The 23,576-nt window shown below is 58.4% G+C and overlaps 4 protein-coding genes across 4 annotated transcripts; 1 reads left to right on the top strand and 3 right to left on the bottom strand.

Annotated features, from left to right (window-relative positions):
* Positions 1 to 757: 757 nt before the first annotated feature.
* Positions 758 to 4,214, bottom strand: VOLCADRAFT_90134 (uncharacterized protein; the record flags this gene model as incomplete). Its single annotated transcript, XM_002949615.1, has 7 exons — positions 758 to 846; positions 1,243 to 1,480; positions 1,851 to 1,910; positions 2,232 to 2,378; positions 2,687 to 2,727; positions 3,616 to 3,694; positions 4,077 to 4,214. The coding sequence occupies 7 exons, from the start codon at positions 4,212 to 4,214 to the stop codon at positions 758 to 760; spliced, it is 792 nt and encodes a 263-aa protein (XP_002949661.1).
* A 1,021-nt stretch (positions 4,215 to 5,235) lies between these two features.
* Positions 5,236 to 15,933, bottom strand: Ofd1 (basal body protein; the record flags this gene model as incomplete). Its single annotated transcript, XM_002949614.1, has 20 exons — positions 5,236 to 5,376; positions 5,737 to 5,840; positions 6,139 to 6,493; positions 6,689 to 7,429; positions 7,541 to 7,717; positions 7,913 to 7,915; positions 8,232 to 8,310; positions 8,761 to 9,088; positions 10,297 to 10,462; positions 10,937 to 11,032; positions 11,420 to 11,527; positions 11,947 to 12,069; positions 12,322 to 12,483; positions 12,778 to 12,972; positions 13,523 to 13,630; positions 14,062 to 14,232; positions 14,565 to 14,718; positions 15,098 to 15,200; positions 15,434 to 15,713; positions 15,835 to 15,933. The coding sequence occupies 20 exons, from the start codon at positions 15,931 to 15,933 to the stop codon at positions 5,236 to 5,238; spliced, it is 3,693 nt and encodes a 1,230-aa protein (XP_002949660.1).
* An 832-nt stretch (positions 15,934 to 16,765) lies between these two features.
* VOLCADRAFT_90132 (uncharacterized protein) lies at positions 16,766 to 19,712 on the bottom strand (the record flags this gene model as incomplete). The annotated part of the gene is made up of 6 exons (XM_002949613.1): positions 16,766 to 16,953; positions 17,667 to 17,768; positions 17,954 to 18,056; positions 18,398 to 18,847; positions 19,104 to 19,229; positions 19,596 to 19,712. 6 exons carry the CDS (start codon positions 19,710 to 19,712, stop codon positions 16,766 to 16,768), a joined length of 1,086 nt encoding a protein of 361 aa, XP_002949659.1.
* Positions 19,713 to 20,561: 849 nt separating this feature from the next.
* On the top strand, positions 20,562 to 23,172 carry VOLCADRAFT_90131 (uncharacterized protein; the record flags this gene model as incomplete). Its single annotated transcript, XM_002949723.1, has 7 exons — positions 20,562 to 20,681; positions 21,031 to 21,112; positions 21,252 to 21,404; positions 21,809 to 21,882; positions 22,208 to 22,291; positions 22,472 to 22,528; positions 22,897 to 23,172. 7 exons carry the CDS (start codon positions 20,562 to 20,564, stop codon positions 23,170 to 23,172), a joined length of 846 nt encoding a protein of 281 aa, XP_002949769.1.
* Between the last annotated feature and the right edge of the window lie 404 nt (positions 23,173 to 23,576).

Here is a 23,576-nt window from a genome sequence, read left to right as displayed (position 1 = left end):
TCCGTTTCGCAGTCAGTTTCGGTTCCCCTTTTGGGTAACCTTTTCCCCCCCTTTGGTTTCCAAAGCTAAAACAACCCTTTTCAAAACTTCCGACATAAGCCCCTAATACAAAAGTTAGTCAAGCACTTGGCCCACCAATTAGCATGCGGCTGCCGGCCTGGAATGTCATCGTCGCCGCGGCTGCCGTTGGCTGTATCCATTCGCTTGTCCAGACCTACCCCCTGGCATTATTGCTCCCTTCCCTGCGCCCTGTTGCACGTAAAAGTGAGCAGGTGTTCGCTTTCACATCCGGAATCACGAATGCTATGGGCGGATGCCGGACGCATTGCGGCCGCTGGAACCGGCGGGGAACTGCCGACCAAGTCAATTCGCAGGCAAGATGCGTCCCAGCGGAGCACCAGCTTTCACACGTGATTAACTTCACGTGCCCCCCTCCGACGTACGATGTGACTCTGCATGTCTTGCCAATTCGCAGCAGTTTCAAGCCCTCCCAGCGCAGTTTGCCGTCCGTCCACCCTCAGCCTGGCCGTTTCATTGCTAATAATGCCCTGCGACGTTGATCCCCCCACTCTCCCGATAGATAGATAGATAGATAGATAGATAGATAGATAGATAGATAGATAGATAGATAGATAGGTAGATAGACAGATAGATAAGAAAGGAAAGGGAAAGAAAGAAAGTTAGATAGAAAGATAACCAACTCCGGTCCCACACCTCCCGTCCGCCTTTCGTACCTTCTCCCATCCGCTGTGCCCTCCTACGGCACTTCTCCAGCCACTCGGTCATGAACTCCGACCGCTCCACCTCGTTCCGACGGAGCAGCTCCGCGACCTACGTTGCGTGTGTCTGGTGCGTGGGGTCATGTACTTCAGCATACACATAACCGCTGCAAGATGCAGTAAGAGTCGAGGCCGCATTACAGGCCTGGGTTTCCACAGATCGCCCCACACAGCCCCGCAAGCGGACAGGCCAGTACACGGCAACCCAGGCACAGGACTGAATACAGCCGAGGGATTCGGCGACGGCGGGGCAAAGACGCGAAAGAACGGGGCAAGGTGCGCTGCGAAGTGTAGAATGTCAGCTGCTGCGTCACACGCCGTACCGCTGCTACTGCCGCATGTTAGGTGTCCCGGATCCCGTTACCGTGCGGCCGCTAACATGCGCTGCTGCTGCTACACCCTTTGTGAGCTTTTCCGTTTCCTCGGGCCCAGCGCCCCACCGCACCGCACACAGGGGTCCCACCGCCACCTACATCGTCAACCAGCCAGCCGCCGAGCTTCTTCCGCCGCAAAGGCACCTCGGCAAGCGGGTAGAGCTCCTTTGTCTGGATGTTGTACAGCCGGCGGATGACAAAGCCCGGCAGCAGTGCGGCAGTGCCTCCTCCGCCTCCTCCTGTTCCACGGCCCGCCTCCTCCGCTGCCCCTGCCGCCTCGCCCGGTAGCGTCACCGGATCTAACGACATGGTGGGAAGCAGCCAGACCTGCACTGACATCGCACGGCATTTCCCCCACCCCCCAGGGTGGAGCATGTATAGTAGTGGTAGGAGGTCATGCGGTGCGCATGGCTGCGTGATCGCGGGTTGCATCCAGGGTCCACTTTAACGGCGAAATGGTGAGATCTAGCCTGTTGAGGAGGGACTGCTGCTGCGGCAGTGCAGGAACTACTGCTCTGGGTCCATGCGGTGGTAGAGGTAGGACCCCCCCTACCCCCACCACCCCCACCATGTCATTGGGGCGGCCCCCCAGGTCAGATTCGATCCGGCTCGAGGAGGCGTGGCATCGCCACGCGATTCGACCAATTCCTAAACAGCTAAAACTGTTTAGCTGTTCCGTGCCTCTGCCCACACGCACCTGGATCGGGTGCATGACGGACCGAATGGATATCTGGTCCAGATGGTTCGACAGGAACAGCTGGCAGGGAGGCGGCAGGGAGGCGGGCAGCGACGGCGAACAAGGCCGCGAAAGAGGGGGACAGGAGGCACTATGAGCGACACCGAGGGGAAAAGGCAAAAGAGTCCCCTAAAACCCTAAGGCAGTGTTCGTCCCCCCTCGTAAACCCGCTCCCGTGTGGATCAGATCAGATCTGCCTGCTCCGCAGGTGTGCCCCCCACCCCAACCCCCACCCCCCAACCCCAACCCCAACCCCAAGGGCCGCCAGCCCCGCGTTCCCTCTTTCGCACACCTTGCAGTCCCCCAGTCCTCCATCCCGGGGGTTGCCCCTTTGAACCTCACCTCCTTGAACCGGCCCGTGTCGCCTCCGCGGGGCTGACCCTTCAATTGGGCCCTACACACGACCGTCTCGGGCGGCGGTGTCGACAGATCGGAGGTACGGTAGAACCAGCAGATCTCCACCTGCAGGTCCCTGGCGGTCTGGAACAGCTGCGGAAAGAGAGGACACACAGGGGCACAGGAAGAAGGGAGGGAAGGGGGGTACGAAACACCAGATGCACACGAGGACGTGTGTGTGTGTGTGTGTGTGTGTGCGCGGTCATTTGGTCATTGACAGGTCGCTGGCGGCGGAGTGCTAAGACCTCGGCTGCGAGTGTGCGGGAGAATATTGTGAGAGAAGTGTGAGCGGAACACGTCATCTAAGCCTAACAGCACTCCAGCGAGGCGCGATGCGGTCGGCAAGGGCGCACGCAAGGCCCCTCAGCAGCCGCAGCTGCATGCAGCCCCGAATGACTCACATCGCGGACGTAGCCCAGGTACTTGTGTTCGTCCTCCCCGCCTGTACGACAGGACCAGGACCGAGGCAGGTATACGTGAAGAGGGCGAGAGGGTTGCAGAGACGACGACTAGCCAGGGGGGGGCTGAGGAGCTGTCCACAGGTAGATGAGAGTCAAGCACGCCTCCAGGGGGGGTGGGACCAGGGGCACCTCCCCCACATCCAACTCTTAAGGCACGGAGTTAAGGGCCCTCTAATAAATTGAAGTGCGGGAGAGGGGTCCCTCACCAGCCCCTAGGTGTTATGAGGAGCTACCGCGTAGGGCCCTATGCGGGGTATACGTTTGTACGGTGCCGCGGCTGCTGCTCGCAGGGGACGTCCGCCGTCGTGCGATGGCACTATGGAGGCCGACACTGAGGTTGTATCTCGTGTTGTGGATAGCGGCCGGTCGGGCAGCAGGAGGTGATTCAAATTTTCAAGTGGTAGGAAATGCACCCCGGGTGATGTGCCAACAGCGACATCAGATTTTAAACCGTATGTATGATGTGTGGGACAGGGGGCCATATCTTCACCCGTGGCCGCTACGCGGCGAAACCCTGCCTTCCCCGGTATTTCGGGGCACCCTCATCTAGTCACCCTAGTCAACTTCTCAGTGGATCGCTTAGGTTCCGCACTCACCACCAGCATCCAACGGAATTTGCCGGATCGACGGCGGCCCAACTCCCTATCTTGTTGGCTCGCGAATGTGTGTATGTATGTATGTATGTATGTATGTATGTATGTATGTATGTATGTATGTATGTATGTATGTATGTATGTATGCATGTATGTGCGTGTATACGCAGTTCTGTCATCCAGTGCTTCCAGAGGGCGGTATCGGCGCACTGGAAACATCGTATTGATGTGTGGTGTATCGACTGGTAGTTATTTGGCAGTTGGTGCGCTGCGTACCTTGGACCAGTACCGTAGAGTAGCGGCGTACAAAGATGTCACGGTTGGCGTCCACGTATGCGTTGTTAAGTCGGACACCCTTCACCATCCGAGGAAACGAGTGTGGGACGTGCGAGCAAACATTATCGGGTTGCCCAGGCCGGGGGGCAGCGCACACGGTGGACACGGACAAAGGTTTTGTCAATGTGGATGTGATGATACCGGGAGAGTAGAGGAAAGGGGGAAGGGATTGCACGGAGAAGTTAGGAAAGCAAAGCCTCGCCGGCCACCCGCGAATAAGCTGATGGAACCGTGTTTGCATGCTAGTTACCTCACGATGCATTTGGAGTAAGAGGTAATAAGAGGGAAAGCACGGCTTGATGCTTAGATTGGGCCAGGTGAAGTAGTCACACGTAGCAAGAAAACTGTCGTCGGCTGTCCCGAGACAACAACACCGTAGCAAGCCACCGCTTCCTCCATACCGTTATGTCTCCCGAGGATGGGTCCCGCTCTATGTCTAATTCATCAGTAAAATCTTCGCTGTCGTCCTCATCTTCACCCTCGTTATCATCCTCGTTGTCAGAGTCGTCCACCATGATGGGCTCCTTGGCCTTTCCCATATTAGAAACTATATTCGTCTTATTACGTACAACCAGGCGCTGTCGGCTCAGTCTCTTGGTCAGGACTAACGCACCGTTATCGTAAATCAAATATAGTGCGAAGGCCACCAAATGCAGCGGATACCCCAAAATTTGCGTAAGCGAACGAGGTAACCGTGTCTAGTTTCGGCTGCCGCTGCGGGCTGACTCGGTATGGAATGACTATCACTACGAATGGCATACTTGGCGGTCCTTCCATCCGCGATTTGCCAATTTCAAGCATTCCATGAACCGACTAGCCGTTATCTGATCCTTAAGTAAGTTATGATTCTGTGGGATGGTACACGGACTTGTGATTGACTGACGCCAAGCGACCCGAAGGGTCGGCAGAATCGGAAGGAGGGTAAAACGGCCTCAGCGAAATGATTTCTTTTAGATTTGTACATACCAACATAAGGAATGAAACGGGATGAGTGGCTTGCCTTAGGCTTGGACGTTCACTGAGAGCCTTCTGTCTGTCCCTAGCTGCGAGCCTGGCCAATGTTTTGCTTCTCGGCTAGTTAACAAGGCTTCCACCCAGCTGATCTACAGGAAGAGCTCCCCCGGATATTAAACTTGCACGATATACTTCAATTGATTGTTATGCGCTGGCCGGCACCGGCCTGAACTATGTGGCTTAGCGCCATCTGGCGCCCACTCTCCCTCCTCCATGGAGCAGTGGGACATAGTTACAGTGCATTGTGAAGCGAGAGGTTTAGACTTTGCTACTCCCGTTCCTCGTAGCCTGTATGTGCTTCAAGAGCGATTGCATGGTACGCTGAATGGGCTGGCTGACGTTGCTTCCTTTACAAGCCAGGCGCAGAATTTTACAACATCGCTCGGGGTCTAAAGTCCATGTCGCATTACAAACCATGGCCCCAGCCTCGTAGCCAACACATCCTCATCGGGATTCTCCCTTTCCAAAACCCTACTGGCCTAGACGCACGCAGCGCGTTGCTGCTTCAAAAGCCAAGAATTAAATAATAACGAAGGCAACGGCGCCTTAGAAGACGCTGTTAGCAGAAAACTCAGCTGCAAAGGCGCCGACGCCCTCGCTCACAGGGCCCTCCACACCGTCGTCGTCGTCGTCGTCCAGGCCGCGCACCTCGAAGCCCTCCAGGGAGGACAGATTATCGTCCAGCGTCTGAGCCGCACGTGAAGAGCCGCACCGCCGATACAGCAAAAACCCATCGTACCGCACAGCACCACAGCACAGGAAGGAGCGCCCCACCGAGTGGCAGCACGGCATATCAAGGGCAATAACATACGGTGAATGGATCAATGACTAGCTTAGCTAAGCTTACAGCATCACCTAGCCAAACCTTCGGTTATAGCATGGTAAGCAACTGCACACGAAAAACCTAGTTTTAGCATGGGTCAGCAAGCGCATGGTCACAGCGCTTGGCCGCTGCCAGTGCCCTAGTAGCGGTTGGGGTGTTATCAAGAAGGCAGGGTGGCTTGATCCCATGTACGGCCGGACACGGACATCATGAACAACTCTTACCAGGACGGTGCTGAGCGCCCTCATGCTGGGTCCCCCCAGCCCAGGTACCTCCATGCTGAGAGCACTCGCCTCGGACCTCGCGATGGACGTGCCGCGCACCAGCTCTGAACGCAGGGGTGTACGCGATGAAGGAGGGTTCGGAATAAGGAAGCGAGGGGCACAGAGCGGCAGCAAAGGACCAAACCGCATGAAAGGCGTACAGATGAAAGGAAAACTAGTTTGCCACACCTGACACCTGACGCACGCACGCCACTGGTCTGCACAACCATCCACACCATGTTTCTGCTGAAGATCAAGTTAGCGGGTCCACCCCACCAGACCCCACCCGCCTTCCACAGTACTGCTGCTGCCCATATTACCCGCCCTCCCCGCGCGCTGCACGGTGCTCGCATGCAATCTTACCGCGCCGGCTCACGCTGCTCTGCCGGGACAAGTGCCCGGTGCCGCCCTCGTGACTCCGCCGCCCTCGCCGGTGCAACGTGGAGAGCTCCGGAGCCACCGTATCGTACTCCTCGCCCGCCACAATATCGCTGGTGCTGTCCTCCACGTGCGCCGCAAGGCCGCCACTTGCGCCGGCGCCTGGGGGACTGCTAGCCTCCATGCTCATGCCGCCAACGCCGCCAGTGGTGCCGAGGAACCGCACCTCCCCGCTGTATCGGCTGGAGTGGGAGTTGCGGGAGAGACGGCGCTCCAGTGGCGGAGGGTGCTGCTGCTGCTGCTGTTGCCGCTGAGCGGCGAGTGCACGTTCGCGTTGCTCCTACGTGAGGGTAGAGGGGGCAGCTAGACGGTCAGGTGAAGCACGTACGTAGGTGCAGCAGACAGGGGCAGCGGAGATAGGATGCAGAACGGGATCACCGCAGCGACATGGAAGGGGGTTTGCGCATGGGAGCTCGCAGATGCATGGAGGCAGTGTCGGTGCACGTCTGACTTCCAAGGGTTTCAGTGCGCATACCTGCAGCATGCGCATCTTGGCTTGCATTACGTTCGCTAGGTCCAGTGGCTCAGAGTGCGAGTCCAGCTCCTCTGATCGCCCCTCCGGAGGCGGGGGTTGCGGAGGCTCCGGCGAGCTCCGCGGCGCAAAGCCACTGACGATGACCAGACCGGGAATGGTCGGTTTGCGCGGCTCGGCCGCTGGCGGGTGTGCCTCCGCCGCAGGGGAAGCAGGGGCGCGCGTCCCGAGATCAGAGGTGAAGACGAGGCCTGGCGGGGCTACCAGCGCAGGCGAGGCAAGGGGTGCGAGGGGGGCCGGGTCTGCGGGTAGTGCGAGCGGCAGGGGTGACCCCATTCCCGCCGGTGGCGGCGGCGGCGGTGGTGGGGCCAACGGCTCTGCGGGGACATGCGGTTGTGCCCCGAGCGGCATGCCGCCGGCGACTTGGGAGAGGTAAGGGAGCTCCTGCGGGGGTTGCTGTTGCGGTGGCGGCGCTGCAACACCGTGGCCAGTGGAACGTGTAGAAATGTGGGCCGGGTGTTCCTGCTGCTGCTGCTGCGGTGGCTGCGACACAGGCTGTATGGTGGATGAGGAATGGGATGTCGGTCCTGAGGGCTCTGCCACCGGTACCACGGCTGCTGCCGCTGAGCCGTCGTGTGGGGTGTGCTGGCGAGGAAGCTGTTGCTGCTGGGCGGTTTCAAATTCAGGGCCGCCGTAATGGTACTCGGCCGAATCTTGATATTGTTGCTGCTGCTGCTCCTGCGCCTGCATACGGGACGGGGAGTATTGTGCAGGTTGTTGTTGTTGTTGTTGTTGTTGTTGTTGTTGTTGTCGTTGCTGTTGTTGTTGCTGCTGCTGCTGATTCTGCAGTAGCACCTGTTGGTGATGTTCGTGCTGCTGGAAGGGCGACGGCCTCGAGAAATAATATTGCAGCTGTTGTTGTTGCTGCTGACGGATGATTTGTTGATCTCGGTGGTACGCAAAAGCTCGCTCCTCCTCGTCCGCCTGCTCCTGAGCCTCAGCTGCGGACTGTTGCTGTTGTTGCGGGGGAGGCTGTAGATGCGCAGCAGGCCCTGGGGTGCTGTGCATGACGTATGTCATGTACGGCGGTGGAGAATCGTTCGAAACAGCCGGGAACCGTTCCGCCCATTGCTGCTGCTGCTGCATGGAGGCGTCCGGCTGGATTGGGGCCGGGCCTCCCGCCTGGCCGGAACCTGCGCTTGTCACGGCAAGACTCCGACTGCGCACCTCCTGTATGAGGGTGAAACGGTTGTGAAAGCGGTCCAGAAAACTTCATGCTTTGTTAGCCACTGCGATAAACCAAAGGCGACGCACAATTGCCTGCCTGCAGCGGAATGAGCCATCCTGCTTGTTCCCTCGGCACACTCCACATCTCGCATCTTTCTATGTGGCTTGCCGTTTAGGGACCCGGAGCAGCTGTCACCAGGTAATCCTCTATAGCCCCACCACATCGACAAGCCCTATGAGATAATAATCACGACCTCCGTCCATCCATTCCCTCTTCTCCAGCTCCCTTTCCGGCCCTCCCTCTCTTCCTCCCTCCCACCTGCAGGACGGCCATTCGCTTACGGAAGGTGTCCTCCTGCCTAGCCATGATGTCCTCCTGACGGCGGAGCCGCTCCAACCTGCAAGCGGAGGCCAGGTCGGCCGGGTGGTCGGGTGGGAGCCGGGGCAGGGCAGCTCGGTGCCATGCTGGGTGGGATCAAGAAGCGTCCCCGATGGAGCTGCTTCCATGCGGCGGACCTGCGAGTGGCACCGTGTAAGCAGCGAGATCCGACACCCCTCCTTCCCGTTCCATATCGGTCGGTCTTCGGATGGAGCCGGGCATGATGTAGAGGCAGGTATTGGTGCCGTACAAGTGCCAGCCCGCTACTGTACAGGTAAACGCAGGGCACGCAGCCTCTGACACTCAAGGGCTAATCTGGCCGACCCCGACCCCGACCACTTGATTCTTCGCGGACTGCACAACTCCGAGCCCGAATCCGACCAGTTCGTCACTGGCTACTCGTCGCCCGAGTCGACTGCTAAAACGCCCTTCACAACACCCGATCTAGACCAAGATACCGAGCACCGACCGCTCCTGGGTGGGGTCCCGGGGCACCGCCGCGATCGGGAACTCCAGATTGGACAGCGCAGGTGTACCGCCCGCCATCGAGCCGGAGGCGCTTGGGTGGTAGTGCCAGGGTGCATGTTGCGGCGGTGAATGCTGGTTCTGGTGGTGGTGGTGGTGCTGCTGCTGCTGTTGTTGGGATCCGTAGCTCCCGGCAGCTCCAAGGGACCCTCCAGGTCCGCCGCCCAAAGCGATGCCGAGGCTGAGGGCGGAGATTGCGGCGGCGCCGCCACCCGGTGGGGGCCGCCTCGTAGGGCTGACGGTGATGCTCCGACGGCCCGGGCTGTCGGGGCCTGTGTTAGGGGGGCCGGAGCGGCAGCGAACGTTTGTACATTGAACCTTGATTGGGCCTAAGGACAGACTGTTGCTTGAGTGAAGCGAGGTTGCAGCAAAGTAGAGGGGATAGAAATGGGTGCGGCTCCGTAACGCTGGGAACGGGGTCAAGAGGCGTGCTGGTGGCGCCGTAATACAGACTCCTATGCTGATACGGCGCAGGCGGGGTTTAGGTCCTGATGGAGAAGTGGATGTTGGTGGGACGGTGAAGGCCGATAGATAAAGCGGTGTTACAGGCCCTTAATTCTAACACGTGTGTTTCACGATACAGCACAAGGTGCGTCGTGCCCTCAAGAACAACTCCAAAGCGAACGTTAATGTTATTTCTATGTTTAAATGCACAATTATCTCCATCCAATTATCAGCGATATATCCAAAACGCAACCGGTGCTTTCCCGCTTATATACAAAAGGCGTAAAATGTAAATCTTATGAAACATTGCCCAGTGGGCTGTGAAGCTGCGTCAAACGAAATCCTAGATCACGTTATTGGACAAAGAAAACAAAGGGCTGTCTCACATGAAGCCTGCACTCACCGACAAAGACCGCCCCGCCCTCACGGTTTGGCCCCTGCGGCAATCAGCCTGCGCTCTTCAAAACACTGCACCCTGCCATTGCCGATCTGCATGCCCCGGAAGACGAGGCCCTCGGCATCAATTTCCATGTCCCTGCCCGACTGGCCAAAGGCCCCGCGGCGACGAAGATAGCAATGTCAATAACAACAACCCTGCTTACATGCCTCATCCGCAGCACGGCACAGCACAGCGCTGCGCAGCCACAACACCTGCTGTTAACCCGCCGCTATCACCGGCGGTTTTCACAAGGCTCTCCAAACCTTCAACGAATCGCAACTCGGTCAACACTGCAGTACACCTATACCTTTCCTGCATTGGGTGCCCTTCCGGCAACCCCACATCCTTGCTGTCCCCTTTCTTGTTTCCCTCCGCATCTCCATCTTATTCGTTGTAACATACACGGTGGCCAGGGAGGAGAGTCACATTTGCCGTACACCGTCGTCCTTGCAAAGTCGCGAACCTGGCACAACCTGCCTGCCTGCACCTTGGCCGTTTCCACAGCTATTCGCGTCTCCCCAACCTCCACACCTCACGCACGGCCACGGCCCGATCCCGATCCCCAACCTGAAACCCAGCCCACCGACCGGCCCTCACCCCTGCTCGGCGGCCGCCGCATCGCCAACTGCATCCTCAGCGCCGCCAGCTCCTCTTTTGCCCGCAGCAGCGCGTTCCGCAGCTCGGACAGCTCTCGCTCCTGCTGGAACGCGCGGAACTGGCTCTCCTCCAAGTTCGAGAGCGCTGCAGCGCGGGCCGAGACCGCCTGACGCCCCAATGGTATGCGACAAATCGCACAGCAGCCAGCGAGGAGAGGCAATGCAGCGGGGTGGGGTGCGGAGCGCAAGAAACAAGGGGTGGTGAGGGTGATGGATTTGGGGAACTGGAATGCCGGTGCGGCGGCACTCTGGGCTGGGGCCAGACTAGCGGATATTAGTCCAGGGCTGGCCGAAGGTCCGGGCGGTGCCGAGACTGAAACGACAACCGGACCGCTAACGGGGGAGAGGACCGGCCAACACGCAGCGACTGGACTAGATGATGCTGCGGCATCAGCACGGCGTTCCCAGGCATGGCCACAGCGGGCAGAAGTGCCAGGTACAATAGCCCAATGCTTCTGACGGTCCGTGACACTCAACCGCAGAAGCTAGCAATGCGTGATTTTCGTCGAGGCAGGCACAAAGGTGGGGTGGCTGCGTGCTCTCGGATGGCATGTGGTCTCGACATGCGCAGCCCCGCCTACCTCATCCAGGAGTGCCTCCACGCGGCCCAACTGATTGCGCAACGCGTCCGCCTCCGCACCCAACGCTGCCACCGTGATTTGCAGCGACCCGCGTTCCTGCAGGCCAGGGAACAGACGCAACACGAAGGACGAGCGAGCGGCGACTTTCCTGGCTGCCAGAAAGAAAGCTTACGACCTCCTTGTCGAGGCGGCACGCTACGCTACCTGTGAAAACAGAGTACGTGTGCTGCCGGCTGCGCGGGGCCATAACGCGTCAGGACGCTCTGGGGGCTTAAGGATTCATACGGCAGCAGCCAGGTCGAGAGGCGTTTCAGGACCACTATGAGGCAGAGTCGAATCCCCGAATGCAAGGGCTGTGACTTCGCGGCCAACCTTCTGGGTTAGCTCCCCGATTGTCTCCATACCTGCCAACGTGCTTTCGACCCCGGCCCAATCTCGTCCCGGTCCCGTCCGCACCCGACGCCAGCTGACCCACCCACCCACCTGCTGAAGCTCGGTGACCTGGGCCGTGGCCTCTTCCTTGGCCCTCTCCAGCTGGGACACAACCTCCCGGATCTGGGTGCCCGCATGACGAGAGGCCAATGCCTCGGTCTGCGGGTAGACAGCCGGGATGGAAAGCTTAAGGCGTCCAACCAGCACAGGAAGCATAATTACATTACAAGTACGCAAGCACAGAAGGACGGGCATAGCAGGGATGCCACACATCCGCGCCACTAACTATGGGCGCTGCGAAGCGAGCCCTCTTCAGTCCTCCGTCCCTCCAAAGACACAGGGCGCGCCGGCGCCTCCTACCTCCAACCATCTTCTCGGGTGCACACGAAACGGAGCCCCTGACCCCTGCTTGCTCTCCTTACGAAACAAGGAAAACAAGTCATGTGTCCATGGCTCTGCCAGCTACATATTGAGGGCCAAGCCCTGGAGGTGCCACGCATAGGCGCTCGGCCACCAGCTGCCCTGGACTCATTCGGACACATGTTATCATGTGGTCATCAAAGCGCCAAGGAACTCACATTGAGCATGTTCATGGCACCCGCCGCGTTCTGCAACATGGCTTCTGCGCCCTCGGCTGCCTGCACCACGCGGCGACTGAGCTCATCGCGTGCCTGATTGAGCTCCAAGGCCAGCTTCTCAGCCTGCATGTAGGTTTCGGTCGCAACCAGGTTGAGTGAATGTGGTGCTGTACCCGGGCGAGTGGTAACATGTCTTCGGCGGAAAGGCAGGACTTATCATAAGGCAGAAGGTTCCATGCCCTAGCACAGCAATGGGCGCTTGGACCAACTGATTGCCCCTTTCGCCAGCAAGGATAACCCCGTCAATTTCACGGCCTGACGATGATGTAGCGGCTGCATCATCGCAGCTCTATACAAAGCATGCTGGGAACGCACCTGTAATCGGCACACTTCGGCGTCGGCCGCGTGCGCTGCTGCGCGGGCCTCCGCCTCCGCCCGAGCAGTCTCCAGCGCGCGCAGCCGATCGTCCTTGGCTCGTGCAGCCGCCAGGTCCGCCATGGCTTCAGAGCGCAGCTCCTGCATGCGGGCCCTGTCCATCTGCGGGCAGACGAGCGACAGGAGAATTATGCAATCCGCCCAGCCTGGAGCACTACACCTCAACACGGTATACTCGCGATGTGTTTTGTAATGCGATGCGCATTTCTACGTCAGTGTACAGCAATGCCGACCGATACACTGCACCCTTGCCGCATCGTCCATGGCATCAAAAAGCGACTACCCAAGACGATGTAGGGCTCGAGATATCCAGGGTCCATGGCATCAGTGCATCAGTGTCCAAGCACACCAGGACCCGGTGGACCCTTGGGATCCTCCTAACATGGACTGACGGACCTCCAGCTGCAAGCGCTGCTGCGCAACGCCGTTCTTAAGCTCCAGGTACTCGCGCTCCACGTCCTGCCGAGCCGCCACCTGCGCCTCCGCCACCACCTCCGTGGCCTCCGCCAGCTTCTTCTCCGCTGCCGCCTCCCGAGCCGCCACCGCGCGCTCGCGCAGCTCCAGCGACCGCTCCAGCTGCTTCAGTTGCTCCTGCCAACACAGCACACTATTCATGTCCAAGGAACGCCCGCTCACATCTCGTTCCTACCCACAATCATGTGCGCTGGACTGCTCAAAGCGCAAGCGGCACAACACACACAAACACCCATGCAAGCTGACGGTGGATCAAAGCGCCTTCGCAGTGGAGGGCAATAAGCCCGGTGTCAAGATGCGTCGTTGCAAGCACTGGATGGGGCCGCCGAAACAACCCTGGCGCACCATCGCGGCTTACTCCGTTTACGTTTGTTCGTTTCTGATTTGGCGGGTAATAGTGTGAGCGACAGGTCCAGGGAGCGTCGCATGTGTGCTGCGTGTGGCAACAATAGAGTTGTCGAAAATGAAAAGCACTTCATGCTCGCGTGCCCGGCGCTGACGTCTGCACGGCAGAAGCTTTGGGACCTAGGCGTCCCTAGTAGCGCGAATGTTTGAGTAAACCAGGGCGCTCCGCAAAGCACGGAGCTGCCGACCGCCGGCCCGGAGCCCGAATGCGGAAATCCGAACAAGCCGTGTGAGGACGTACGCGTCACGACAGTACACGCACCTGCCGGGCGTCAAGTTGCTGCTGCATTTCGGTCTTCTGGTTGCGCATACGCTCCTCCTCGCGAAGGATCCGCTGGCGGTGCTCATAGGCCACGTTTTCCACGTCACGCTGCACGCAGCCAGGGACAAGGTAGGGGGCCCCATGCGTGAGAGGCAGGGATTTGGAACGCAGCCCGCCGGCGTGCCATGGGACGGCAAGGAAAGGGAGTAACTGCCGTCATCAAGTGTGGCTGCATTTCGTATGGCAACGCCGAGCCCAGCGCATCACACGCTGGCAATGGTCGCCGCACGCAGCGCCCGGTGCGTCCCGTGTCCAAAAAGTCCTCCGTCTCCCCCTGCCTGCACGGCCGCCTCAGGTCCCATGGCACCTCACTCCTGCTCTCCTTTATGGAACAACCGGCAGCGGCGACCCCTCCAAACCCGTCTGTGTCCCGCGCCCTGCCATTCATCCGTGGCACTTCCGGCTGCAATCGTGCTACACCTGGCCGTCTTCTGATGCCTTTCCCCTCCCAGCCAAGCCTGCCAAAGCCCCCTGCCGACCTGTTGCCGTCGCAGCTTGTCCATCATCTCCTCCTCGCGCTGCCGCAGTTTGGTCAGCCGCTCGCTGTGCAGGCGATCCAACTCCAACCGCTCCGCCTCCATAGCTCGACGGGCCTTAGACGCCTCGTCCAGCCTAGCCGCCGCCACCTCCATTTCACGAATGCGCTCCACCTGAAAGGGAAGGGAAAAAGGAAAAGAGACAGCACCTTTGTTGGAGGAGCGGGGCGGCAGCGTCCTAAACCTTCTTGTGCATGATTAGTTTTAGTTGTCTTACGGTAACAGTATCGACGTTCGGCCCTAAGCGCCGACCAGGACTTACTGCCATCCAATCCCTGCTGCCGCCCACATCCGTATATGTGTGTTACACCTTGAGTTGCGTTAATCCTCCGAACATCCGCACCTGCTGCCAACCCTACTTGCGGCCTTTCGGCCTGCAGCCCCGCCTCCATGGTCTTTTCCTTACTAATCGCTACCGCCCGCCCATCAGCCCTATCCCGCCGCACCTGCCGCGCCACTTCCGCCTCCGCCTGCTCCTCAATCTCCTGACGGTACAGAGCGAGCCGCTCCTCCAGCCCCGCCCCCGGGCCCATCCGGGCCTCACGCAGACGAGACTGGTACTCGTTCTCCAGCTGCATCATGCGCACCTCCAACTGATACCTGATAGTCCCGGCATGATTTGGGCAATGCGATGGACAGCTTCAGCGCACCACAGGTATCACGCAATGGACTGGCTTTCGGAGCGCATTCCGCTGGGTGATGATGATTGCAATGGAGGGTTCCCCGGCCGACACTTAGGAGCTTCATGATGGACATGATGGACGCGTTGCGTGTGTAAGAGGTGAGGTTCAGGAGGCTGCAACGTCCATGTGACTGGTCCCTGTTGAGTGGGAATTCCCCATGTGCAGGTGCGTTTTGGACTCATGCCCAACTCGGCGCGAAGATATGAGCATCTTAGGGTGAATGGTACTGATATGTGGGCTTTCGTGGCAGGCCGGTACCGCGAGCCCTGGGTGCTATAACCCGTGCTGAAATGTACCTGTCACCGCCAATGGTCTGTGTGAAGGACTCCTTCCCTTTGGCCGCCGCTGCCTCGGAGATGGCCGAGAGGAGGTTCAAGATGACGCAGGAGCCGGGGCCAGCTAGAGGGTAAAAACCATTGGGGAAATTATGGGTGTCAGCCATTGCATCGCCGCCAGTGCGTGTGATGGGGAGATGGACAGGTATACACAGAGGGGTTGGGTGCATTTTAGATGCGGCCAAGGACCTTGCACCATCCTTAATTTCCGTCAAAATTTTCAGCCCGCCCTTTTAACAAACCCTCCTTAGACATAAATTATCCCAAACGCCGGCGCAGGCCTTTGAGCACGCCTACCGTGCGCTTTAGACTTCATGTAGGACTGGTAGAAGGACGCGTCACGATCTACTTTGAGCACATCCAAAACTTCATCTTCGGTTAGCAACGGGCGCGCCTCAATGCCAGACTCCTCTTTGAAAACAGACAGTGAGTAGTTGTATTGTACGGCAGCTAGGTAGTCCGCAATCATGCTGTTCAGCGCGTGGCGCTTCAGTCCCGGCTTGTCCCCGGGCGGGGGCCCAAGCTGCACAACCTGCCCTTTTTTGAGTGCGGAGAGCAACTGCGCTCGAAGTTGTGACTGCAGGCACGAACAGCAGTAGCAGTCGGTGTCAGCGTGTGCCATGACATGCGGCTGAAACAGGACCACAGACGCTATATGGAGCGTAGTCGAAACGCTGCATATCACAACTTGCCTTGACCTGCCCGACAACACCAGCTGTCTGCAGTTGAGACAGCATCTTCTTCTTAAACTCCGCCTGGTCCAGGTGACCCTCCCGTGCATCTCCAGGCTCTGACATGTTTTCCTTTCTTCTGAGAAATTTAGTTGAAGGCGCCGCTGGCTGGTGCACGGAATACAATGGTCTGTCAGCTGCAGTCAACCTTCAGTTCGGTCATTCACTGCCCGCATTTCCAAACTAATCGTCCTTAAGTGCTGGAACTCCAGTATCTATAAGTGAAATAAATTCCTTATCAACTCTTCTGCAGCTCCAGCGACGGATGACCAGGCCGTCGGAAGGGGAGGTCAAGACACAAAGTCAGCCATCATGGCTTGGATATGCGAATAACAAGTGATCGTCCTCATGCAATGCATACAATTGGAGTGCTAGGGAGCCCGCCAACAGCGTGAAAGGGTTACCTTGCATCGCCGTACATAGACGGCGTCGGAAATAAGTGCATCAACCCTGGCAACCTTTCCAAGAGTTTCAATGCAAGTAAGGGAATGTAAGGGAATGGAGAAGACCGCAGGTCATTAACAAGTGATGCCAACAATTGCATGAGAGCTAGGAAGGCGGGCGCGGAGCCAACACCCCACAGTCACCACCTCCACTCAATAGTCAGCTTTATCCCGAAACACGTATGAACACTGCTCCCTGATGCCGCGAATGGCGCCGCGCTCTGTCCGTGCAGCAATAGCAAGTTCCGGAAGTCCATGTTCCCAACACCGCAACCGCTCGCAAGCCTGGCTTATCCAGTCCTAGGCATGCACGCGTAACCGTAAGCACCAACAAATCTTTTTTTCACTTTAAAATTTCACCGCGCAACTTACAGCGTCCAAGCATCCCAAACCCATCACACGCCCACGAGACATCCGTGTCGCATGCCTCAGGCAGTAGCCGCCCTCGTCCGCCCTTACGGCAACGGTAGGCATAGCCATGCCCGCCGGAATTGCGTGCTGATTAGTACACCAGAGCCTTCTGGCCCTTCACCCTTCAAATGTCCCTCGCCGCCGAGCACCGCCTCGATCTCGCATCCTGCCAGCTCCCCGCTAGCAGCCCAGAACTGCCGCGCGCAGCCCTCCCATCGGGCAGCTTCCCCGCCTGCGGTCAACGGCAAACACAACGAAGGACAGGTGTTCACGAAGCTGAAGTACGGGTACGTCCAGGCGACTTAATACAGGATTATGCGGGTCTGGTGAACTTATTTAAGCGATGCAGCGATGAGTACATAGTGTTGCAAGGTTGGGCGACGACCAAGGGGATAAGGGGGATGTATATGGTGGCCCGCCAGAAAGGTTCTTTGGCAAACGGCCCCTTTCCCTCATCTCTATGGCTGACCCTGACGTGTCCGCAAGGCCTCCTTGACACGGCCCCTGAAAGTAAATCGGTTTCGTACCCCCAAGCCGTACAGCGTCAGCCGCATCGTACTGCTGGCAGGCACTGACCCCCAGGAGGTTGCAAGACACAACGGGACCTCAAGCCCCGCAACTTGTCGCCAATAATAGAGGAAGGAAAAGTGAATGAAAAAGAAAACCCCAAATAGGTGGGGCCCAGTACTCAGTGCTCCGTTGCCCACCTGCACCCGCACCAGCCATAGGCCCCCTTTGCAGCCCAGTCTACCCCACCTCGGTACGGCAGCACCCACAGCAGCTGTGCATACCGCCACGCCAGCACCGCCACGCTGGATGTATGCACGCCCGCCTCAGCAGCGAACCCAAGCAGGTGGCTGCAAGGCTGCTGCTGCTGCGCCTGCCGCTCCTGTTGCTGCTGTTGCAGCCGAGCAGGGTCTAGCCGCAGCAGCTTCGCGGCCTCACGGTAGAGCCCCTCGGCGAATGTTACCCTTGCAGATCTGGAGTAGGTGTACCCCAGAAGTGTCAGCAGCGGCGCCAGGGAGGGGCTCTTGTCGCCGTGGGCAGCTGGCGGAGGGTCAAGGGAGGGCGGGTGGGCCAGGTGAGACGAGACAGCCGCCAGGGCCGGGTGCAGCACATGATGGTGGATATTCACTGGCGAGCGGTCCTAGGGGAATTGAAGGAACGAGCAGCCCCAGATCGCTGCGAAGCCCCGACGGGGCGGCTAAGTGGCAACCTTCCAGCCCTCTCACCCTCCGCGGCCTTGAGTGCCTCGCCCATGCGCTCCTCCGCCTCGCCCCACTCCCGTGCCTTCATAAGTATCTGGGCCTGACCCGTCAGAGCGTCAGCCGCTACCTGCGCGCATAGACATGAATGCGGTTGCCACCGCTATGAACAGCTATCCAAGCACACATGCAGCACGACCCAAGAAGGTGTTGGATGCGGGTGCAGGTGCCGCATGACGGCCGTGGGCACTCCTCACACCATGCTGAGCAGCACCAGACCGGCACATAACAACATAACTAAGACCTGAAAAGCATCAGCGGTGACTCCCTGGTTCGCTGAAGCTCCGGGCATGCCCGAGTTGCGCCTGTCCAAGCACTTCAAGGTTTACAGAACATCTGGCTTAATCGAGGTATCCGGTACAGAGCTGCACCACTTCTACCACTTAAGAATGTCACTTGCAGCACCCTTACCTCGCGGTTATGTTGCTGCTGCGCCCAGGACGAAGGCGAGGCTGATGCTCCCTCTGCTGGTGCGACCCCTGCGGCATCCGCCGCTGCAGTTAGCGCCGCCTCAGACTCCTCCCTTCTCCCCTGCAGCGCTCGCAACAGTCCCACAGCGTGCGCTGCATCCGCAAGGCGCTGATCCGCCCGTGTCGCGGCTGCCGGGTCCGGGCCCAGCGCCGCTGCCAACAGATCCCCCGCCGCCGCTGCATCCGCGGAGGACGCTGCGCTGCCTTGCATGGCGATTGCTCGCAGCCCCAGGCTCCGAATGTGGGCTGTGTTCCTGGAAAAGGGTGCCCCGCCGGGCCCTTCGAACCCACCAGGCGGCTGCTGTGTCCCGGATGGGGATGTGGATGGCCCTGCAGCCCGCAGCGCTCGCTCACACTCCGTCGCCAGCGATTGGGCGTCCTGGTCATGGCCCTGTCGGCGGTGAGGCCAAGCATGGTTACCACTTGGTTCCCGTTAAGCCGCCACGTGGCGGGGCGGTTACGGTCGTCGCCATGATCGCACGTGGCAAGTTAGCAGCAAAGCATGCACTGGTAGAATTGAAGGGAATGGCAGCTTACTATGAGCCCTCCATGCTCGTAACCTTTCATTCCCACGACCCTGCAGCTCCCATCTCCCAACTGCAACGACCCCCACAGCTACCCGCAGCGCCACACGCGCAGGAGCCCACCAGGATGAGCGACGCCCGCGTCGCCAGACTGCCCGCAGCCAAGGTCAGGTCCCTGGCTGCCTCAGAGCTAGGTGCGGCAGCAGCCGCAAGACGGGTACTGCTGGCGGCCTGCTCCTGCGCCTTGACCTGCGTCGGGATACGGGCCCCGGTCTGTTTCATTAAGGCATCTTGTCGCAACGAACCGTGGCGGAGCCCGAAGGCATGGCCTGACAGCAAATCGCGAGTATGCAGTGCACACCACTCTGGAAGCGCTGGGTTTTGGGGGTAAATGAGTGTTTTACCTTCCACGTGGACAGGTGGTTCGCTTTTACAAGGGGACGGTTAGCGAGCTTTGCCGGTGCCGTTAGGTACTATGGAAAACGAGGTGTATTAGGGACCGATGTTGAGAGAACTCTTCACAAGCAAGGAGGGAGACCTTGATGTGCTTTATGTGCGTCGCCTAGCTGTCTAATCCGAGTTAAAGCCGCCAGCCCTGGGGCCCAGGTCTCTCACCCAATGGTTACGATTCGCCTCAAGCTGGGCAATGGCGAGATGCAGCCGCGCGCTGCCCACAGGGTCGGTTTGGGGACTGGTGTAGGACAAGCCCGACATGAGCACGTCGACTGCCATGTCTGGGTTGGTCTGGTTTCGGAGTCAGTGATCACCCAGGGCGCACCAAGTCGCCATGCCATACGCAAGATGATGATGGAGACGCGGGAGAAAGAGGTATGGATAGGGGGCCCGAGAGGAGGGTTGCGGAGGTAGTTGCGTTTAACGTGTTTGCAGGGTGCGCAGCCATTGTGAACGGGTTAGGCTAGGGGACAAGTGCGCGGGTGAAGAAAGGGTATGCTCGCTGCTTTTGCTAAAGAAGCAAATCTATGTTGGTACCTTGTGCTGTCCCATGGCGTACTCGATCATCTGATCGACGGCGGAGGACGCGGCTGCAAACCTGGCTACGGAACCAGTGAAGGAGCGTACCGTCGTGATTGCCTTGTAATAACGTACGCTTCCTCCCGTAAACATAGTTTGTGACATGTTTGCAGGAGCAGCAATCTGTATACCTATATACCTATCACAGGGGCCCAATCCGGCGAACGGGTGACATGTGAGAACCTGCGATATTGAGTAACAGACTATTGAGTAACAGAGTTTTGGTTATACTCTAAGGGAGATACCATCTCGCGGTGGGCAAGGCGCTCGCTGGAAACTTGATGACTCCGAAACCAGGAATGCGCTGCAAGGGTCAGACAACCAGAACACGTTTGTAAGGAGCTGTGTATAGATTAAACAGATTTTCCAATTCTGTACGCTCCATTCGCATACGTGTCAAGCTGTCAGCTGGGGCTGCAAGCCACAGCTAAAATGTTTTGGCGGAAACCTGACCTTAAAGGCAAGCATGTTATTATAACAGGTGGCTCCGCAGGCATTGGACTTGCACTGGCTTCCGAAGCTGTGAAGCTAAAAGCAAATGTGACCATCATGTCGCGCTCCGACACACGCCTAAGGGCCGCTCAAGCTCAGTTAGTGGGGGAAGCACAAAAGCGTGGCACGGGAAGCAAGGTGATGTACAGGAAGCTCGATGTCACAGATGCCGCGCAGGTAAGCGCGGCGTGGAGGGTTGTCCTCACTGTTCGAGGTCGACTCCTCGTCCAATCCATTTGAGCTTAGCAATGATGCGTCGTGAGCCCGAAGCGTCTTCAGGAACGGGATACACGCTAGGCCTTTCACAGATTTCTATCAGCGCGAAGCTGGGTAAAACTCTGATCATCACTGATGGGTCCAAAACCATGAACCTAACCGCTGCCTGTAATATAAATCACACCACAACCCACTTCAAATTTTATTGGTGCATGACACCGGAGAACACGGCCTGGACCTTTTCCTATGGTTATGGTATAATGCCTTTTCATCTATCGCGTGCCTACGCCGAACTCTTTCCCTGGCCAAGGTTTTGGAAACCCTTGCAGCAGCCGTACAGGATCTGGGCCCTGTGGACTTGCTGATATGCAACGCAGGAGCAGCCCACCTAGGTATGGATGGCATGCTGTTCAGCGGGGTTTTTGTAAGGGAGATACAAAACCCAGCAGCTGCCAGTTCCCCCGCCTGGCATGCTGCTGACGGCTGCTGCAAACCGCTGCATGCTGTGCCTTACCTTCCGTGTTGCCGCAGGATATTTCCACGAAAACGACTTGGAGACATTCCGTCAGCAAATGGAACTCAACTTCTTCGGCGTCCTGAACGTCGTACACGCGGTGTACGGCGACATGGTCCGCCGGAACCAGGGACATATCTGCCTCGTGGGCTCTGCTCTCAGCACCTTTGGTGGGTTAGGAGGTAGTTTGGTGTACAGGGAGGCACAATTTATGGAAGGTGCACGAACAAGTTACGTGCTGGAGCTCCGATGGGTTCCATGTCCCGACCTTCACCCCGCTGCAAAGGCGCGACATGCGCGAGGTCAAGCCACTTAGAGATTGTCTTCCTAGAAGCCCGATGCCGAGAGATCCGCGAGAACCACGCAGCGGCTGCGCATACTCTAAATCCAAAAGCTGGATCCATCAGGAGCCTGTGACGGAAGGGTTCTATGCTACAGCAGCGCAACGGGCGTGATGATTCACGTCCCATAAATGTTGGGATACAAGATTTTTAAGGAGGGAGGGTCCGTGTGCCTGCTCTCTGGCATATGTTGTTGAGTTGTGCTCTCTGATGCTGCTCGCCCTCCATGTCAGGCCTGGTGGGCTACAGTGCCTACTGTCCCTCCAAGTATGCGGTGAAGGGGCTGGCGGACTGTCTGCGCAATGAGGTACGGAAATGGGCTGGGCCTGAGATGGGCCCCGGGGACGAGGGTGGATAGGCGATTCGCCCTTGTCCCGTCCTCCGGTGTTCCAGCGATGAGTTGCTGGGGCCGCGAGGCCCCCGCACATGTCCCCCGCACGTGTGACGCACCTCCGTGTCGTGTGGTGGCGGGCGGCGCTCGTGGCTCTGAAACTCTTGCAGGAAAGAGCAAACAGCAGCAGCAGCAAGGACAACTGCAACGCAGCACACCAGCAACGTGTCGCTTTGGTGCTAACCCTGTTCGCTGGCCTTTCCGCCGCGGCCCGTCGTTTCGTGTCGATGGTATTCCACAGCTTCAGGGAACGCATGTGAAAATTTCTTTCGCTCAACCACCTGACACCGACACTCCAGGCCTTGCGGAGGAGAATAAACACAAGGTGCGACACTTGGTGATAGGGGGCAGCATTTCGTAGCGATAAGGGGGCGTTTCCTTAAGGAGATAGGGTCTTGTGTGTTGTTGATTGGGACGCCCACATTCGCGTGCTCTGTCCCCGCCCCTCGTCCTATCCAGCTTACCTTTCCTACTGATTAACTTCATAAATTCCTATCCTTTGTAGCCGCCCGAGACAAAGGAAATCTCTGAGTCGGGCTCCACCGTGTACAAGCCGGAGGAGGTGCGTACGGGGGGATGGGGGGTGGCGCTGGTCGGTGTCCGCCGCGGCAGTGCCAGTGGGCCCAGGGTGGCGCTGCGGTGACCTTGCCTACATGCCGGCCTACGGTTTGGAGCCCTCAAGGGCACCTTTTTCAGCTCCCCTCCTGCTGTCCAGTGCGGCCCGACCCGATCGGCCTCTCAGGCACTGTTCCTGTCCTTAGCTCTCGGCATTTTCGCAGTATTATCACAGTTATTCAAGACAAACGATCCCTCATCGCGGCTCAGATCATTATAAACTTTTTCACATGATCTGTTGCGGTATGTCATCCCTTGTCGTCACTGCGATGCAGTCGTGCATACCTCCCCAGCATCCTTCTTCTCGCAATGCAGGTCGCTGCGGTCCTTATGGGCGGCATCCTCCGCGGGGCGTACTTGCTGCCCACCCCCGACCTCGGGCTCCAGTTCAATGCAATCGCCACCAAGGGTCTGCTGCCGAGGTCCTTCCCAGGAGTCCTGGTGGACATGCTGTTCAGCTGCATCGCACCGCTGGCACATTGGTTCTTCGTGGGCATGTTTGACCGTGTGGCGCGGCGAACCGCGGGTCGGCGATTTTCCAAGTTGTGGGGAATAGGGCTTGAGCGGCAAGCGCAAGAGGGGCAGGGATGAGGCGAAGCGCTAGATAGGGACGAGGGGCAAAAGGGCATGATGAGCGCGAGGTTTCCTGTACGCTTAGAGGAGTCAACGGAGTCAATGCGAGACGCATAGCATAATATTCTTGTTTCATGGGGTAATGGTTGGAAGTTTTTTAATTCTTGATAATCAGTGTGGGTACCCAAAGAGTTCACAATTAGACCATTCAAGGCCCTGCAGGGTCTAAACGAGCCGAAGATCCAATGATCCGCCAGGTACAACCAAATTAATATGGCAAGTACGGACGCTAAGCTTCTTGACTCAGCTTGTTCCAATGGGTTCAGCATGTCATCGCCCGTCTGATGTACGATGCCATAATGCGTGGGTTTTTAGCGTACGCATTCAGTACAGACTTGCATCTCGTCGTCGATCGGTCCACA

Source organism: Volvox carteri (assembly GCF_000143455.1).
Source record: "Volvox carteri f. nagariensis unplaced genomic scaffold VOLCAscaffold_15, whole genome shotgun sequence".
In the NCBI taxonomy this organism is placed as follows: domain Eukaryota; kingdom Viridiplantae; phylum Chlorophyta; class Chlorophyceae; order Chlamydomonadales; family Volvocaceae; genus Volvox; species Volvox carteri.
Note: the sequence above shows the minus strand (reverse complement) of the source record. Positions and strands in the feature narration are given on the sequence as shown.